The sequence below is a fragment of the Heterocephalus glaber genome, unplaced genomic scaffold, assembly GCF_053883595.1.
Source record: "Heterocephalus glaber isolate CG9 unplaced genomic scaffold, H.glaber_assembly_v1.0 deba00000809, whole genome shotgun sequence".
Lineage (NCBI taxonomy): Eukaryota > Metazoa > Chordata > Mammalia > Rodentia > Bathyergidae > Heterocephalus > Heterocephalus glaber.
The window spans coordinates 7,532,974-7,552,239 of NW_028258163.1; the positions used below are offsets into that span (position 1 = coordinate 7,532,974).

General features: G+C 37.6%; 1 protein-coding gene across 9 annotated transcripts in view; it reads left to right on the top strand.

Moving 5' to 3' along the window:
* Nucleotides 1-19,266, top strand: part of Meis2 (Meis homeobox 2) — a 202,547-nt gene that overhangs the window by 8,413 nt on the left and 174,868 nt on the right. For all 9 annotated transcript variants that reach the window (XM_087207449.1, XM_087207448.1, XM_004861518.3 and 6 more), the window contains one exon: nt 7,154-7,268. In XM_087207449.1, coding sequence (XP_087063575.1) covers nt 7,154-7,268 — 115 coding nt within the window. The remainder of the gene's footprint in view (nt 1-7,153; nt 7,269-19,266) is intronic.

The window sequence follows — 19,266 nt, forward strand, 5'->3', positions numbered from 1 at the left end:
TCCTTCAACTCCACAAAGGGAATCCTCTTTCGCTTTTCAGCCTTTCCTGCAAACTCGCCCTCCCTCCACCCCCCAGCCACAAAAAAATGAAAGCACCACAGAACCACTACCTGAAAAGTGTTGTGAGGGGGACATTTTCAGCATGTAAATGTGTCCAATTTGAATCTTCAGGTTTATTTTTCATTTGCTTTGATATGCATATTTAATACATTGCCCCAGGCTGGAGCTCATTTGGTGCTTGCTGGCTCAGGGGTGATGATGAACCAGTTCAGAAGGCCCCAGACAGCGTGTTGTTTTCTCTGTTTTATCTGTTGGCCCACTATTCTGATCTACTGAGCTTCCTCCTGGTTTTATTTGCACATGAAATGCTGAGAGCATTTCAACTTATTGGCTATGAATAATGACAGCTAAAAAAGAAATGTAGTTTAATTTGTTGTGTGCCAAGGTTTCTCTTGTGGAGGTGACAGTTTGTGACAGCTGTTTGACACCCCCAAAACACATACACCTCTATCCTTATTAAGTGGTATCAAGCTACATTGTGTGTGTGTGTGTGTGTGTGTGTGTGTGTGTGTGTAAGGAAAGAGCAGGCAAGGAGAGAAAATAAGCATGAAATTTTGTGTATAGGGAAGCAGAGAGAAGTGTCGAAGGGAACATATTAACTACCAGTACAGTTTTTTCATTTTCTTTCTAAGAACTTGAAAACATAAATGAATAGAAGTAACAGATACAAATAGCTTCAAAACAAGTGTTATTGGTAGACTTTTAAGAATGGATTTGCTCTTCTGTTAAGTGGGAAATCATGCTGATTTCACATTCCATGATGTCTTATAAATATTCCAATAAAAATAATTGCATTAAAAGAGGACAACCACAACAGTCTTGCCTTCTATTTTTTACAGTCAGTGAAGATCCTTGATTTGTACGTTTATTATTAACACACATGATGTGCATAATGATAAGAGGAAGTTTAGAATTAATTAGAAAACAAAGTGTACGGTATTGCTTACTATTTTGTCGGGCTTAGTAAATTCATATTGCATGCTTGTATTTTTAATATTATAATATGCTTTGTCTTATACTCTTACTATAACACAAAAATAATAGTTATAGGTAGGAAATGGCCATTCCACTGTTCTGTAGCACAGTGGAGAGAAGATATATATGATAGTGAAGGAAACATGTCTTTGATTTTCAGCTGCAGTTTATGTTGTTTTTCAGACATTCAAATTTATCCTGTTTAAAATAAACATGCCAAGAAAGCATTTTTTTAAAAAAAGCTTCAACTTGAAAACTGTTTCAAAATAATCATGCTTTTCATATTCAGTAGTAGCTCTGAAACATAGGTGATATCTGCGTTATCTATTTTATATCATTTTAAATCAGGTCCCTAAATCTACTACAAAAGAATTATAATTTCATATTTATATATAAAAATTATTACCTGTTTTCAGATCCAGTTTAGACAGATGAAATGTATGTTTAAAATACATTCTCTAAGCCAATCATTACTTGCTTGAAGTGCATACAGTTATACAATTATATTGTTAGTCCTAGTTAATGGCCATAACAAGCTGCATTTTATTTTCCTTCAAAAGAATTAAGTAGCAGAAAGAAAATACAATTATGTTTATTAATAGATAATGGCAGGTGCCTTAACATTGACTTGCTCTGATACTGTCACTAATAAAACAAAATTTATTCCACTTTTATGCTATAATTTAAATGAAGACCTGCCAGTGTTTTGTTTTGCAACTTTGGATATGTCAAGTTTATTTATGTCTGTACAGTTTTTAAAATGTGTAACATCAGAAGGGAGAAGCTCCAAAATTGTGTTGCCTGATAGACTACTGTAGATAAATTCTATTATTACCTGAAAAATTAGAAGTGAGTGGTAGTGCAGGGAGGTTTAAGTGGTTGATCTCTAGAAGATCAAGAGGGAATAATGAGACTTGATAATAATATTAATAATGTGAATGAGTGACTTTACCCCTTAGTTTCTTCCACGGCAGTGTAAGATTAGATGTTATGGTATGCTAGCCAAATCCTCTCGGGACCCTTCCTACAGAAGGCTCCTCTGTCCACCAACTCAAGGAGACATGCTGGGGAAGAGGCACGGCTTTTTGTTTGGTTTTGGTTTTTGCTGCTACATAGGTTCTGGCTGTTGCTAACTTTCCTGTTAATCTCTCATCAAGAATAATTATACTATTTAAATCATTTAGGTTGTGCAGTAGGAATATGTTTTCAGTGTAACAGAGGAAATAAAGATAGGTATACTGGATAACCATATGGACATTTGCTATCAGATGAAAAAAGTATTATTTGAATTCATTGTAATTAATTTTATACCGAATGTTCTCAGAATATCCCAGTACAGTTTAAAATTAGGAGGATCTTTACAAATTGGCAGTACATTAGCAATACATTTCTGTCTTCTCTGAAAGTTCTCAATTAAATGGAGGAGTCTGCAGCAGGCACTCGCCACTTTTGTGAGAGTTGCTCACATTTTAATTCCCAAAGCTTAATAAAGAGGTGGAAGTGGGGAGATGAAGGAAAGACTTTTTTAAAGTTTTAGACTTTTTTACATTTTTAAAGAGTGAGTCCAGGTTCTGAAAGCATGCACAGATCTCCTGGGTTCCTGTGTCAGCTTTAGAATAATGAACTTGAAATTCCAGCATTTATTCAAACCATACAATTAGCATTTTTAACTTTTGTAGACTCAAATACCTAGGATACGAGTTTTCGTCTTCGTTTTAAAAAAATTTTAATTTGGTATTAAACCATCATCATAAAGTCATGGCAAATAAGTGACAGTATTAATTATGTGTATTGATACAAGTATATCTGCCTTTGTTGTGTAAATACACTAGGTTGCTTGTTGTGCAAATATATTAGTTTTGCTTGCCACCTTTCCTGATCAAAATATCTTCATGTTTATTATGACTGTCTACCTGTGAGCACATATCCTGAATTACTTTACTGCACTTTCCAAGTTCATATATAATTACTGTATTCACTTGATGTGGTGTGAGTTCTAGAAAAATCAAATGGTTATTTTGATACTATTTTTAATAATACAAATAAGAGGAAGTCATTACTTAATTTTAAAGAGATAAAGGAAATGACTCCAGGAGGAATGTAGGGCATCACTTGCTGTGGGTCAGATGGCCCATGACAGTCAGCACCCTTCAGTGTTCATCCACTCTCCTGTCTTCTGTACCACATCCACTGAATTACCTTTCTAGCTGGAGTCTAAAATGAGATTCAGATTACTTTAGACAGAACTTGTGTGTGGTATGGCCTTCTTTTCTCTTCCAAGCCTGATACGTTTCACTTCCCCATTTGGTTTTGTGTTTATTTAGAAACACATGTTTTACACCAGTGACCCCATGGAAAAACCATATACTGTGTGGAATCATTGAAACAGGGAAATAGCCACCCATTTGCCAAGACTTATCAAGTCATATCCCATTGGCAGGCCCCTCACAGAAATGGCATTCTGGTTTAAAACATTACAGTCCCAACATATCTGCGGCCTCAACAAAAGAGGGACACTTATGATTCACTTCCTCTGCCCAGAGACTCCTGTCCTCTCCGCACTTTTCTAGATTTAGCAGAATTCAGTGATGGTGCTAAATCAATTCTTTTTTAACTTCCAAGGGAGAAAACACTGGCAGGATTGTGTTTTCTAGGGAGAGCTGTGTGTAAATGAGAAACCGAGGAGAGCAGCAGAGAGCTCTCCTGTGGCCCCGCTGCTACAAGCTCTGCCCATAGTGTCTCCTGCTATTATATTAATTACAACTTGCATTATCAGCTGTGAGTCTGTAGCCCAGCAAATAGAAAATACTGCCCCTAGAGACCAAGCTTCTTGTATCTATTTTCCATCTCTTTCTATTGTGTTCCACTCAGTGTTCACTGGTTTTCTCCTGGTAACACTGCTCTTTAACGCAATTACGTAATAGCAAGAAGAGTACCATATTTGACTCCCAATTATTAAAGCCACTGGGAATAGAAACATTTTTCCTCCTTGCCCTGGGATGTCTTTCTGATACCTTTGACTGGAGAACAGGACATGTATTGTGTAATGCACGTACCTGAATACTCAGCCACACTCTTACCCACAGAGAGCATTTCTCTTTATTTTTCTATATAAGTCATGTGTTTTTACATGCTTTTGTATGCCACTTTGATCTCTGGATTCACTAAACTTCAGCACATAATTTGGCAGAAATCCAGACAGTTATTCTTGAAGGATGTAACTTGGAAAGTATCTGGGGGGAAAATAAGAAAGGAGTTACGATACAAACAACTATTTTAATTTAAGAAAAAAAAGGAACAGCCTTAATGAGGAATACACTGTGTTGTCCATGGAGGTTACAGATTTCTGTGACCAAGGAGAACTAATTTTTAATCGACCGGATTATCATTATGCATCTTTATATATACGTATATATTCTTTGTGTGTGTGTGTGTGTGTGTGTGTGTAGTTGAATATGGACAACTTCAAGGAAGTAACTCCTCAGCCTGATGCCCACAGGGGCCTCTGTGTTCTTCCTTCTTCTAGACTAGGTGACTATCATATGCTGCTCCTTCACACAGAATTCTTGAGACACTGTGGAAAGAGACATGATATTTTTAGGTACTGGGGATTGAATTCAGGACCTTGTGCTTGCCAGGCAGGTACGGCACCACTGAGTTAAACCCCCAGTGAGACATAGTACTTTTTCAAGAGAGCATTTTTGAGAGCATTTTGAGAAGGGGAAAGTGATAGGGGAATGGTAGGTTAGATAATCAACTTGAGGAAATTTGGGAACTGGGCTAAAAACTGAAGACTCAACTTACTTGGAGGAATAGGTTGTTCTTAAGGTAATACTTGCATCTGAGGCTTATTTCTCTCCCCTTTTGTTTAGAAAACACCTCCTGCAAAATATCATTGAAAGAAATACACTGAATTATAAATGCATGGGTACTGACTTTAAAACTTAGCACACATTTGGCCGATGAGGACAATCTCGTGTTCTCAGTTGCAGGAAGTCCCGCGTGGATCCTGCAAATCACCACAGCGCTAAACAGAAAGATTTGCCCCAGCTTCATCTGAACGATTATATAATAGCTATTGGATGACATTTGCCTTAAAACATAGTTGAGGTGTTACTGGTTAATTATTGTAATTTTCATGAGGGGTAAGGAGCTTTTATAGCAGCCAGCTTAATAAAAAGCCTGCAGTGCATAAAATTAACATTGCTTGCCATATACACTGAAAAGTTTAGCTGAGGTAAATGTGTTGCAGCTACTGCTTTTTCTAAAAGGAGGCGTGAGCCTAGGCCCTTGCAGAACTAAACTCTGACTACGCTGTTCTTTCCTCTTTTCTCATCTCAGTCTTCTACATCAGCTGTCTATCTGATTACCATCCTGGAAGCAGCTGACAAGAAGACACTGCAAAGTCTGAAGAGCCCCCTGTATTTTGTCTGCCTTCAGCTTGAAACTGTGGGTGTGGCTTCTAACTTAGATAAAAAGAGAGCTCACAGCAGTGACTTTTTCTTAATAGGGGCTAGAGAACCTGGTTTTTATTTTTCCTTACTTAGTTTCATTCACTAATCTACTTTCTCCAACATATCTTTCTTTTAGAGACCTATACCTGTGCTGTATTTGTGGTCATGAAATTTCTGCCAGGGTTTTCACTTTGCATCCATTGCTTGCCTGATGGCAGTGCCAGTAGCATTATTTGATACAGATGTTATTAATCCATAAGGTTCTGAATTATTTCATCATCTATCAAAACTGCCAAATATTAGTTTGCAATCAGTTTGTAGCAGATCTGTAGGGGGAGATTTTTGTTTTGTTGTTGTTTCAAGCAAGAATATTTCCTTATTTTGTGTCACCCAGGTTTCTGGTTTATTTTGGTAACATTTTATATTCTCTATATACACTATGGAGTTGTAGTTGAGAAAAATGACAGACTGATTTTTTTTTTTTTTGATAAACTCTTCATAACGGCAATACGGCAAGAGAACTTCTAGAAGGTCAGGAGGTCTGCATGCTATGGATCCCTGAATACTTATTTACCAGTTATAGGAAGAACAGTGGTATATTTTGAGAGATTGATTTTTTAAAAAAGTTTTGCCCCTCTCCTTAATTCCCCAACAAATTCACTGGCCAGTAGGTCTGTGGGCTCAGTTGAAGTATGTGATGTACAGGTAGCAAGTGTACAGCTTGGCCCTTAAGGCTGCTGCGTTTCATGTGTAGTTCCCGCTCTGTTTCTGCCAGAGGAAATTCCATCTCTTGCCTGCCTTCATGTGGTGCTGATAAAGTCCTTCCTGTACACTAGAATTCCTGTTTTCCTTTAAGCAGCAGCAGGGTATTGGGAATGATCAGGAAAGGGGAGGAGGAACCGGAGAAGAATATACTCAGCAAAGTAGCCTGAGCTACGTAACTTTGCCTTTGCATGTCCTTTGAAACAAGTAGTTCTTCCAGAAAGATGACTGCTCAGTCATTTAAAGCTTCCCTGGAGCTCAAGTGAAAGTCTTATCTTCTTACTAGATGACAATTTGTTCATATTGGTTTCATTAAAAAAATTATCATTTCTGCAAATTACTCAGACCATTAATAATGTGTTAGGTACTGGTGCAGTGATTCACATCATTGCATCTGCTGGTTTTATAATCTGTCACTCGGTCACAGTTTTGAGAGTTTACAGGTTATTTTAGGGCAGTGCATTGGAAAGAAGTCTTGAGCCTGTGATTTTTTAATGGAGTCATTGAGTTTTGTAGATGTTAATGGTCTAAAGCATTTATTATCCCAAAGCATTGGGACCTGTTCTTGGAAGAGTGTTCCCTCATTAGGATAACAAAAGTAAAAAGAGACTTTAATGTTTTGGAAATTTTTTTCTTACTTTAAATAATTTTATCATGATGTGAATTTCCAGTTAATTTTAACAAATGTGTACATGCTGCACTCATCCATCAGATTCTAGAGCATCTTTCCTCCTCCTGTGCACTCCTTAAAGGACAACACACCGTGACACAGCATGTATGTATGCCTGGTTCTGGAGATACTAATATCGACACATGTTTTTTGTCTCCCTTTGCACGTCTCTGGGTTCCTCATTTATGGCTGAAATGGTAACTGGACAAATTCCTTGGCCTCCTGACATCAGAACCCCTCATCATGGCGAGACCATGACGATGCGACCTCAACCCACTCAGCAGGCACACCAGGACCCTCCAGCGGGGGCCATGCGTCCCAGAGTGGAGACAACAGCAGTGAGCAAGGTAAAGGCCGAGACTCGTCCTTGTGCAAAGTAGGCATGAGCGCAATAACTCGAGTCTTTTGTGATACCAGTGCATCTGCCTCCTTGTAGACCAGAGAGTGGCAGGTTAAAGAGTATAATCAGCTACTATTTAGGGAGACAGTGTCTTCTCTTCTTCACTTATTTTGTTTATAAAAAAGAAAGTCAGCGTTCGCTGTCTACTCTTTAAGTAGGCATTGCAATAACAATTGATTAGTTCTGCCAATTTTCTTTGAAACAAATTTGGTTATCTACACTTCACTCTGGTGTAAAATAAATGGAACAACAGACCTACTTTACTGCTATAATTCACTAGTTTTAATTATACTATAAACAGGATATTTTGCTTGTGATATCAACTCTAAGAATTCTCTTTAATCAAATACTTAACATCTCCAATGCACATCAGACCCAAAAATCTGTTTTTACTAGCTCCAGAAATACTGGAGGAATTTTATGTGGAATCTTATCTTGGGAAAGTGGATTTTGAAATTCTTAGGAGAATATTTGTTCCTATTTCCGTTTAGCTGACACGGTGACTTTTGTCACAATTCCTAAGAATTAGAATCATCAGAGGGCAAGGGGGACATCAGCTGCAGATGTCAGGGAAACCTTGCACGACTTAAAATAAATTTTACCATTTTAAACTCACCTCTTGCACAGAGAGCAACTATATATTGGTAGGGATAACTTCAGTGACTAAAATGATATTTTAAAGGGAGATGCATTATTGAATGAGTGCCAGGAAAGTGTATAGATTTTACTTTTTAATATTTTACATTAGATGGTGTCTGATCTCCTAGGTCTATTTCATCTCTATTATGACTGTGTTTATAGCCACAATATTTAAGCATTAGACAGCCTTCCAAGTACAGGACAGTAACAGTTTGAGCTGTAGTTATATACGCCATTTAAAAGGGGATGGTTGATGTAGGGTGAATGTCTTCCCTCCTCCAAGTTTCTGGCCAGAGGTTTAGACTTCTGGAGTTCTAGAAAAATCTAGGAAAATAGAGTATTTATAGAATGTAGTTCACATGCAAATGAGACCAAATCAGAATCCACCTTTCAGCAAGTTGGAGCTGGCACAGAGGTGAATCCTGTCAGATGGCAAACTGGAAGAACTTATGAGTTGTATCCTTTAGGTTTTATATACTACTTTTATTATGCCAGTTAGCCTATATATAAAATAGAGGCTAAATTAGAAGGAATTTCAGAGGTAGCTTATGCATAGATTTCAATTTGTAGTGCAGAGAGTTGACGGTAGTTCCATATCGCAGTGGGCTTCTCAGTGGAGTCAGATCCAGAAACCTTTCAATCCCTCCTTCCTCCCACCACCCCAAATTGCAGCAGCAGAAAGGGAGAGCGTATCTGTTATAAAAACAAAACACCCTAAACACTGCATAAAAGAGGGGGAAAGGAGACGCTGCTGACTGAATGGTCTAATGAGGCTATCTTCCAGGGACTTCTTGTGTATGAGGCTTACTTTGACCTTTCACTTTGCTCAGGAGCCGGGCGCTTCATTTTTCACATTCTTGCAATTACGTTAACGCTTCAAGCATTTCTGACTCCAAGTCAGCTAGCAACACCAGGCATAACTCAACACTGTGAGTTTTTCTCCTCTCTGTAGATTCATTAACAGGTCACCAAGGTCCCAACTGAAATTTCAAACTGACTGGTTCCATTGGGTTAGTTGAGTTATGGGATAGTAGACAAAGTAGGAAGAGCCAAGGAGAAGAGAGGTGGAGAAGACCCTAGTATTTGGAACAGCGAGTAGTTATGGCAACAGGCGGAGCATGGAGAATTTTCATTTTAGTTACCTAGTTTTGTTTTGGTTTGGTTTTGGTCAGGAAAGAGAAGAGCTCTGAGACTCATATACTGGGTAGAAATGATGTACACAGACCTCTATGCTGTGGGTAGATGCACCCACTTATACCATGTTGAAGGGTTTGATCCCTGGAGGATTTTGTTCCTCTAATCATATCTCCATAGGATTAAAAGAGTGGACACGGTAGCTTATGTGTATGAACACTAGGAAGTCAGTCATTTTACTGTGTTAAAGTTAGAGAGAGAGAGAAAGTTAGAATTCCTATAAAGTGGAGATTGTTTAGGCATAGAGAAATTCCTACCTGGCTTAAGCTATCTGTGGCTAAAACTCATGTTTAGGGGTATTCTGGTTTTTAAACAGCAGACTAAACTTTGAAGGCCAGACTTGCTTGTATTTTATCACATTCATGCTCATATTAGTCTTTTAAACATGTTTTCAAGATATTTTGATATTTTGTTCCACTAAATTGTCCAGAGTAGCTTTCGGTGAGAAAGATTAATTATCTACTTCAAGGCAGAGTCAACAGAGATATTGACTGAAGTTACATGTGTTTATTATAAGTTAAATCTCAGGATTGGTGTAGAAGGAAAAACATGGGAGGGAAATTTATGTTCTTTGTATTAAATATATTATAATGTTTTATTGGAAACCAAGTTTTCAGTTTAGGAAAGAGTTTTCTTGCTTATTCAGAATTTATTAGCACAACAGGCATATGGAAAACTGTAAAATGATTCAGTTTCAAAACAAATTATGATAAACAGAAAAAATAGGGATGAATTGTACTAAATACAATATTTTCATACACATTTTAAATTAAACTTTAATAGCCATATGTTATAAAACAATACATGCATTTATGTTGCTTTATAATTTTTGTGAATATTTTTGCTATAATGATTCATACATATCTTTACTTTGAAACCTAAAAATATCTCATTTTATGACCTAATAGTAAAAGAGCTACAGTTACACAGGTGAAAGGTCATCTTTTCCTCCTTAGTGTTTGTACAAGAAACTGAAAGAAGAAAATAATTTTTTGAAATATTGTAAGAAATAAACTTGGTAAAATACAAAACCTGACTTTATTGTATCTTTGCAACAGCACATGCCTAGCAGTAAACTATATAAATATGAACCAGACTTTTCATTCACTCTGATTTCTCTTGCTAAAAGCAGCCAAAGAGAGGGCGTTTGTCTTGTTAGTCACATTAGAATGAGGAAGGAAATCTGGTTTTTCAAGGATAGAATCAGGGTGCAGACTCAGAGCTCTGGGGAAGTAACTGGCCCTCTTTGTGTCTGGCTTCCCATCAGTAAAATGGGGCTTGATAATAAGGCGTGGGGGTCCCTAATTCTGTACCTGCTGAGTCAAAAGCTGCTTTGTATTTCATTGTGTATTTTGCCAGAGCAGACTTGGGAGCAGTCTCCTTGTTTCTAGAGCATTTTGAGAGCCTTAGATGAAAGGCACAATATATGTACAAAGTATTATTATTATTGATGGGTTTGTGTAACTCCCATTAACGCTGATGGGAGTTCCGCATGTGAATTGGCAAGAGAATAGACCCCTCAGTGTTTAGAGCACATGAAATTTACATTTTTTCCACTGCTGTAATTGAGATGTTGACAAATTGGAGAATATTGATGAGCCTTTGTTTTAAGTATTTTGTGCCAAGTTTGTTTTATTTTTCCTGATTTGAACAATGGTATGGGTTCAGCAGCAATGAATAAAAAGGGTAGAGTAAAGATAACTTTGTATTTCAATATTTTGATGTGCCAATATGAAATAAATTGTCTTAGGCAAATGGAATATGCTGTTTTAATCATTAGCTATGCATGAAAGAAAAATTGATGTTGACATCTTTGCTGTAAAATCATTGTAATGGGGCCTTCCTTACAATTCATTTTTGTAAAATTCATTTTGTACATTTTGCAGCAATTGAACAATCTCTGCTCTGTGAATAGGCAGGATTCCCAGAAATACCGAGACAGTTGGCCCAGTAACTGCACACACCACACACGTTAACCATACTGTTGCCAGACGCAGTTTAACCTAAATGCAGTAGCACTTGAGCATCTCTGTATCTAATCCTTCCGGACTCTGAGCTGCAGAGCCAGCATGGTTTCCTCCTACTCTGCCACCCATTTTATCATCCAGGCAGTGAGGCTGCAATTCCATAGCTAGACATTTAGCTATGACACAGTTCTTCAGTAATAATCATGGTGTTGAAATCTACCACTATCCCCTTACTAGTGAATGCCAGTGTTTCTAGGTAAGCAAGCATCTAAGATATCATTATGCTTTGGAGTTTATAATACATGTTATAGTTATAAAATAGTACTTTTCCTCACCAAAATATTGGAGGTACATATTTAAAGGAGGATGGGAGGAAAAGCCCTAAATCCTGCTTACTGTGGGTCCTGAGTATGTTCTACTGGGATTTCTTATTCAGTCTAGGAAAACTCTTGTCAATAGAATGTTTTCATAGTGCAGCAATCTCTTTAAAATAACCCTAAATACAATATGACAGATGCCATCTGGCATAATCCTTTGCTAGTTGCTTTTAACTTTCATTTTTCCTAGAGCTAAGTTCATCCCAAACTGGTCACTTACTGTTATGATAAATACAATGACATTTCTTTTTCTTCCTGTCTTCCTAATTATATCAAAAATTTCTCTGAGACTGTAATTGATAATTGAACATGGCCACAGAAGAAGCTGTTGTATGTAGAATATTAGTATTGCATTTTTTTCCTCTAAAGAAAATTTTTTTAAATACCATCTTTCCACCATCAGCGAACACCCAAATAATTTCTGTTGATTTTCTTAGGACTTTTTAGAATAGTAACTATTAGAAATAAAATCATACTCTTCTAATAAATAACTACTCTGGAAGCATATAATGGTGCCCATAAATGCTTAAAAGCTTTCTATAATTGCTGTTAATTTTGAATAATCTCTTCCTATACGTATCAACTTACCTGAAAAACCCAGAGTTGGGATTTCTAGATTTTTTTTTTAACTTAGTCATGTAAAGGGATGTCTCCTGACGCCAGTTAGAGTTTAATTTAGAGTAGTAATTAAACTTGAATACTGCCTCATAAACAAAAGATAAACAATAAACCAGCCATGTTCCCTGCTGTTTCATAGCTTTCTTTCCCAGATGTTTTAGCCTGATAATTTTTACACAGTGAGCTACCTAACCTGGAGTTTTGTGGACAGAGGTCAAAAATGAGTTCTCTTTTTTGTTTTCTCATATTTTGGGGGGGTAATTCTTTTTTCCATCCAAAAAAAATCCAAAATACAGAGGATTTTGCACTATTGCAATTTTTAAAAATTTTAATAAAATATTTAAAGCAGATGTGCTTCCGTGATAACTGTATCTCTTTTCCTTAGATATCATTTAGTTTTTTTCTTCAAAACTAATCTGGTCACGTGTATTTTTCACACTTCTTAATAGAAGAGGGACATATTTTTATTTAAGCAAAATCTGAATAATAAGTCAAAGAGTGACAATCTTGACAATAGTGAACTTTCCTTTTTACCCTTCTTCCCATTCCCCATCCCCATGCACATCCACTCTCTACCAGTGGTCCTTCGGGGCTTGACTCTTCCTTGGGCTACAAGGATCTCTCTGTCCAGTTCTAGATCTTTCCACTGTCAGCCATGATCTTTCTAATTGCCAGGTAGAGTCCTCCGCTCAATGCAGAAGCCATGTTATTTTCACTGGGTGGGGTAATTACTGAAAGCTGAGAATAGCTGCACTAAAGACAGAGGGATACTTTCATGATCCCATTAACATAAGAGTGGGTAAATTATTCATGCCAAGTGAGGATTCTATGGGGAAAAGTATAGTTAATGCACATAGTTTTTAAATGTATCCCTTTCTGCTCCGAGACTAAATTCTTGTTGGAATCAGTTCTCAGACATTTACGGGAAAGCTCTGGTGGCGTGTTAGATGCAGTTCATCTCTCTCTGTTTGCAGCGCTCTCAATAGAGACCATCTGGCAAAGATCCAAAAGGTGATTAAACAAAATGATCAGCTCTTGTTGCTGTGTTACATGTCCAATACTCTGGATTAAAAAACATGACCCACGACAGTCAGGCAAACGTCATGCAGCTCCCCCTTCCCCCTCCCCTCTTCGTATAAGAATTCAGATGGTCCACAAATGTGTGTGCCATCTTTGTGTCCTTATGGCCCATAATCATGAACAGGTTGTGCAAATGGCTCTTTCTGCAGCACTGTCTGTTCCAGCAGCATAGAAGCATTTCATATTAATTGGGTCAGTCTAATATTCATATTGACATGGGGAAAAATTACTAAAATTTATTCTTATAGCAGACAATGAATATGTGTGCTTTCTGCCATGAGGGAAGTGAAATCTGACAACTGGCTTGTGCAACTGATTAATTTTTCCTGAAACTGGAGAAAATCAAAGCATGAAAAACTGTCATTCTTTGAAAACAGGGCACAACCCTTTATAACTAACCAAAATGGCTTGGGTGGGGGCTTTCGGGGAACATGTGGAAATGAGATCTGGTGTTAACGCCATAATCGGGGATGAATTTACAGTGCCATTCAGAAGAGTCTTCCCTCCCCATAAACAAGCTGATAATCATAGGGAAGCTGACTTCTGATTAGCTTTTCCTTCCCTCATATGGATCAGTGTGTTTATATGTTCTCCTTAAGCTTTGATATGGCACTACTGAGTTGGTACATCTCATGTCAAATTCGAAAGTCTAGAAATAAAATATTTTATTATGAGGAAATCCTGCTAATAAGCGAGGTAATTTCAACCAATCATTTCCCGATTGAGTTAAGGTAAAAAATGCCAAGATTTGTGACTAAGGGACAGATGTATCTTATCTTTGGGGGTTTGCACCAAATGCCAAGTAGAAATATAAATTGAACAAACCAGATATTGTGAGGAAGTGATTGAAGAAATATTGAGATGAAATCTTGGAATGAAATATATATATGTATATTTATAACAATGCTGTGAATTGCTTACACGTCACATTTGCATACGCCTGAACTGTGATTTTATTAAGGGGCAGTTTAAAGTATGTTAGTTAAGGCACTTGAAAAACAAGACTAATACTCATTAGGTTCTTCAGAGATTATGGCTGACCACTTAATACTGCGGAACTTGTCTGACTGCTAGGAGAGGATAAATTTGAGTGCAAATGTCAAGAGAAGATGAAGAATAAAGCAGAAAAGGAAAAAAAAAAAATCCTCAAAAACCACTTGAAAACATCATCATTCCCTGTCAGCCACACTTTCTAAGGGAAAGCAAAGCAGTAGGTAAGAAATACAGAGGGGCTTAGTACTCACGGAGGGGAAGTGAGGTCCCCGTAGAGTCTGTGCAGTGTGGCAGATGAAAGGAACTCGAATAGCCTTGGGGGTCTTAAGGCTATTATAGGGCAACTCATGCTCTGTTATCATGCTGATTTTTCAATTGATTTTTGGCTGAACAGTACTTGTTGAAGCCCTCTAGAGCATCAAACACAGCCTTATGGTGCTATACATTGTAGTACACATGCTCTATTTTTCCCTTCATTGTCTTTACTTTGCCTCACAAGAATGGTCTGAAATGATGCCATTTTATCCCCACACCCTCTTCTTTCCCATTTCTACCCACAGAGGGTTTCTTGAAATTCTTACTTGTTTGTGTGTGTGTGTGTGTGTGTTGGGCAGTGTGGTAGTTGGAGAACTTTTTATTCATCTTTGCATGTTGACATCTGTTTTTAATTTGACCTTGAGAAATACTTTTTATGTCACAGCAAACAATAATATAAACTACTTTAATCTACCAAAACTTACCCTGAGTCATCTTGAGTTGTTCACTATCTTTGTAGAGACCAGCAAGGAAGCACCTACAGGGTGTCACTGAAATCTAGCTCCTTCTTGAAATGAATGAACCCATCTCGTATCCTCTATATGGCCATAATATTCCTCAGCTTGCTTGGAGTTGAGAAGGAGATGCAGAGAGGGAGTCTTTGCCTGTCTTCTGCCTAGGGAGTTGTTACCAATGGGAATCCAGTTCCTGGACCATCTCCCCCGTGAAACCTTCCTGATTTGCCCAGGTGTGAGGCCAGTGCTCCTGTCTCTGTATCCCTGTGGCACTTTGACCTGGGTTACAACGTTTTTTACCTTACATCATAATTCTAGTATTTGAGTCCTGGTCTCTCTCCCCCTGCTTTTCTGAGGCCAAGGTAGGGAGTATCACTTACTCCCCTATCCAGCATTAGTAAGTCCACTTTTGAATCTATAAACAGAATCTACAGTTTTCACAGTTCTATATTTAAGATGGACAGATTTATCAAAATTTTCTGCCTGTTGATTCTCTGATGGATATGTGACTTGACATAAATGAACTATGTGGAATGTATTTATATATCTGCCACAATTCTATTATATCCCTAAAGGATGAAATTAGTTTGTTTTATTCAAACTTCATTGTATTCTTTACTGCTTTAAATAAATCAGTAGACCATCAGCTCAAACTTGAATTTTTGGATATAAATAAGTTCCTAAATTTTCAATTTGCCTTGTTTGTCCTATAATATTGTCTTAATTTATATACATAGGATCAGAACTTGGAGATGAGATTGCTTTTCATTATGTTATCTATGGAAGAATATATAGATTTGTCATGAAGTATAATGCTGAGTCAATTAGGAAATTAATGTGGCAAATAGTTTTCTATGGTAGACTTAAGTTCATTTTGCTTCCTGAGGGTGGGATTGACCTTGGGGATATAACTGGTCTTCACACGTGGGTAAAGAAGGTGGGAAGTAAATCTTTTTTTTTTTTTTTTTTTGGTAACAGGGATTGAACTCGGGACCTTGCTCTTGTGAGGCAGGTGACAGCACCACTGAGTTAAATCCCCAGCCCTAGTGGGAAGTAAATTTTAGGTCCCACATGCTTTTATTGATTTCCCACCTATGTCTTTCAGTTTTTTATTTTTTTAATAATTTGCTTTTTGGCAAGAATAATTATGTTTGGTGATGGAATCAAAACCATGTAGTGAGTTCCTTTTCCTCTGTATGAATTACTCTCCAGGATCTTGGACTGAGAGTCAAAAGACCTAGTTGCATAGAAAAGGACACAGAGCTAGGAGACAGACATGGGTTCAAATTCCATTTTTCTGCTAGAGTCAGTTTTCCTTCCTGTAAAGTGAAGGAGCAACTGCTTACTCTAGGAGGTGTCCTGAAGGCTATGTTAGGCAGGACTCCATGTGTTAAGTGTACAACATTGCCTGGAACCAGTAACTGTTACTTTCTTTATTCTTCTTCTCTATCCATTGCTGATACTAATTAGCTCTATGTCCTTGGATGTGTCCATTAATCTGTTCAGACTTTTGCTCACCTGTAAAATAAGATTGAATTAGATGATCTTTTAAATTCAAGCTCCAGGACTCTAATGTTTACATTCTCAGGTCTTATTTGTGTGATTTATCTTTTAACATAGAGTGTGGCTGCACATTTTCTCATCAGGGGTATAACAAACATTTTTATGTCCTGGACTTACAATTCATAGTAAGATGATAATATTTTGTATTTCTTGCTTTTAAAGGACTTTTTGTGGTGTGTGGTTGTAATGGGGACCCTTTTAAAATTTCTTTTTTTTTTTTTTTTTTTTTTGGTGCCGGGGATTGAACTCAGGACGTTGGGCTTGCAAAGCAGGCGGCGGAACCACTGAGCTAAATCCCCAGCCCTAAAATTTCTTATTTTGAGACAGTCTTGGTAAGTTGCCCAAGCTGGCCTCTAATTTAAATTCTCCTACCTCAGCCTCCTGGAGTGCTAGGATTACAAGCATGTGCTACCATTCCCAGTTTAAGAGAGTTTTTTTTTTCTTGCCAGTTTGACAGAAAAGTAACTGGGCCTTAGAGTTTATTTTATGAAGAAGATAGAATGGCATAACACCGGAAGACTATAGTGCTTGCTAAGTGTGAGGGAAATTTTGTAAGCAGAAGCACCTTCTCCATTATTCATTATCCAACTGGAACTCTCTCTGTTGGAATTTCTACATTTCACAGGTAGAACAGTAAATGAGCCCCATCACAGAGGCTCACATTCTCACCTCTCCCGAAATGTATTCCAACTCATTCCATTATTACCAGGAGAATTTTATACTTAGGTATATTTAACTCAGTTCTAATTATTTAAGGACTGTTAATTCATTAGAGGATATATGGATGACCACCTCTACTCAATAGAATATTTGCTTAATGAAAACACTCCTTCTTAAACTATTCCTACAAGCTACAGATACTGCTATTGCCTCAAAACCAAGCATTCTTTTATTTTTTAAGTTTCAAGAGTTACAAAAGTAGACTAGAGGTGTAAAATTTCATGTTTCTTCCTCCAACTAACATTTGTGGCAAATGCCACCCAGTAAAATAAAACTTCCAAAATTTCTGTGTACTAAATGTGAATGATACATCATTGATTATTGAAAACCTGTGGACTCTCCCTCAAAGATAGCCTTTTCTAAGAGATTGCCACACACAGAAGCTGATGTGTGAATCACACATCTGTCTGGACACAGGAAGTTCTCCATCTCTCAAGACCTCCTCTAAGTATATGTCATTTAGATTCAGCTCCCAAAGGTCTTCTCTGAGCAAGATCCTTGAGGAAAATAAAAATATGGAAGTCATGGGTCCCTGCCTTTAGTAGCCTACCACTTCCCAGGATGGGGTGAGGGATACCATGGATAGTACACAACTAGCCCATGCATGCCAGATATTAACTTAGGGGGCCATGCGTTGAGGAAGGCTTGCTGATACTTAAGTGGGCAGAGCCTGGTGTAAAGAGAAACAGGTGGATCTGAGCATTCCTTTTCACCCTGCACCTTCTCTGAATGTTAGTTTCTTCACCTATAAAGTGGGGATAATAACTATCTCATAGGGTAGTTATATACTGAGTATTCATTGATTTTTTTCCAAGTCTTTTTAAAACTACCACAGAATATTTTCTTCATGCATTTATTGACCAGAAAATTGGTGCCAAGCACTGTCCTAAGTGCTAGGGATATAAAAATAGGTAAAATGTGGAACCTTTCCTCACTGAGTTTGTACTATTCAGTAAGTAACTCAGAAATGTAAACAAATAAATGTATATTCTTCTAATGCTGTGTTTCACATAAAGTTGCAAAGTATTTCAAAAAATGGAATACTAATGATTTCTAAAGTATTTGTGGAAGACTTCAAAGAATTTGGGAGGTTTTAAAAGATTTTGATGGCATTTTGAGAGGTTGAGGCAGAAGACTCACAACTTGGGCAACTTAGCAACTTAATGAGACCCTATCTCAAAATAAAAATAAAAACAGGGCTGAGGATGTTGCTCAGTGCAAAGGCTCTGGGTTCAATCCCCAGTACTACAAACAATTTTTTTGATGGCCTTCAGTGGGTGGTTCCAAGTAAACCAGGTATTGAGGTCATGGGGAGCAGATGGAGTGAGTAGACAGTGGGGAGGTGCAGAAGTATGAAGCTACATGGGCTGCAGACCGAGACTGGGTTTATATGAAAGAATGCATGGTGAACAGGGAAGTTAGAGAGGCGGCTAAGAGCTGAGCATGAAGATGCTCATTTACCATGCTAAGAAGCTTATGTACAGCTCCTAACAGGCACGTAAGTACAGATTCCTGGGCAAACTATAGACATCCGAAATTAGGACTTCCATGGAAATCTCTAGGAACCTGAATTTTTAATCTGTGCCCCAGGGAAACCCTGATATGGGATATGAGTATTCCATTCAATTAAACAAGAGGAATTTATGATGAAATTTAAATTTTTAAAAGAGGCTTGTTAGATGGGCTGGGGATATAATTCATTGTTGCTGTGCCTGCCTCACAACCACAAGGTCCTGAGTTCGATACCCAGTACTGGAAAAAAAAAGAAGCTCATAGAATTTGGAGGATGTATTTGAGGAAAATAAGAGTAAAATATGGAATAAGGCTTAGTAGTGTGGATGACAGATGAGGGCTCAGTCAAGGCAGGGGTGCTAGAGAGGAAGGAGAGTTGATAGATCGCATATGAAAAGAAGCGATGAGTTTTTTAATAAAATGGAGTACTACTCAGCCATAAAAAATGAGAAATTAGAGACATTTATAGCTAAGTGGAGGCACATTGAGGCAATACTCTTAAGTGAAATAAA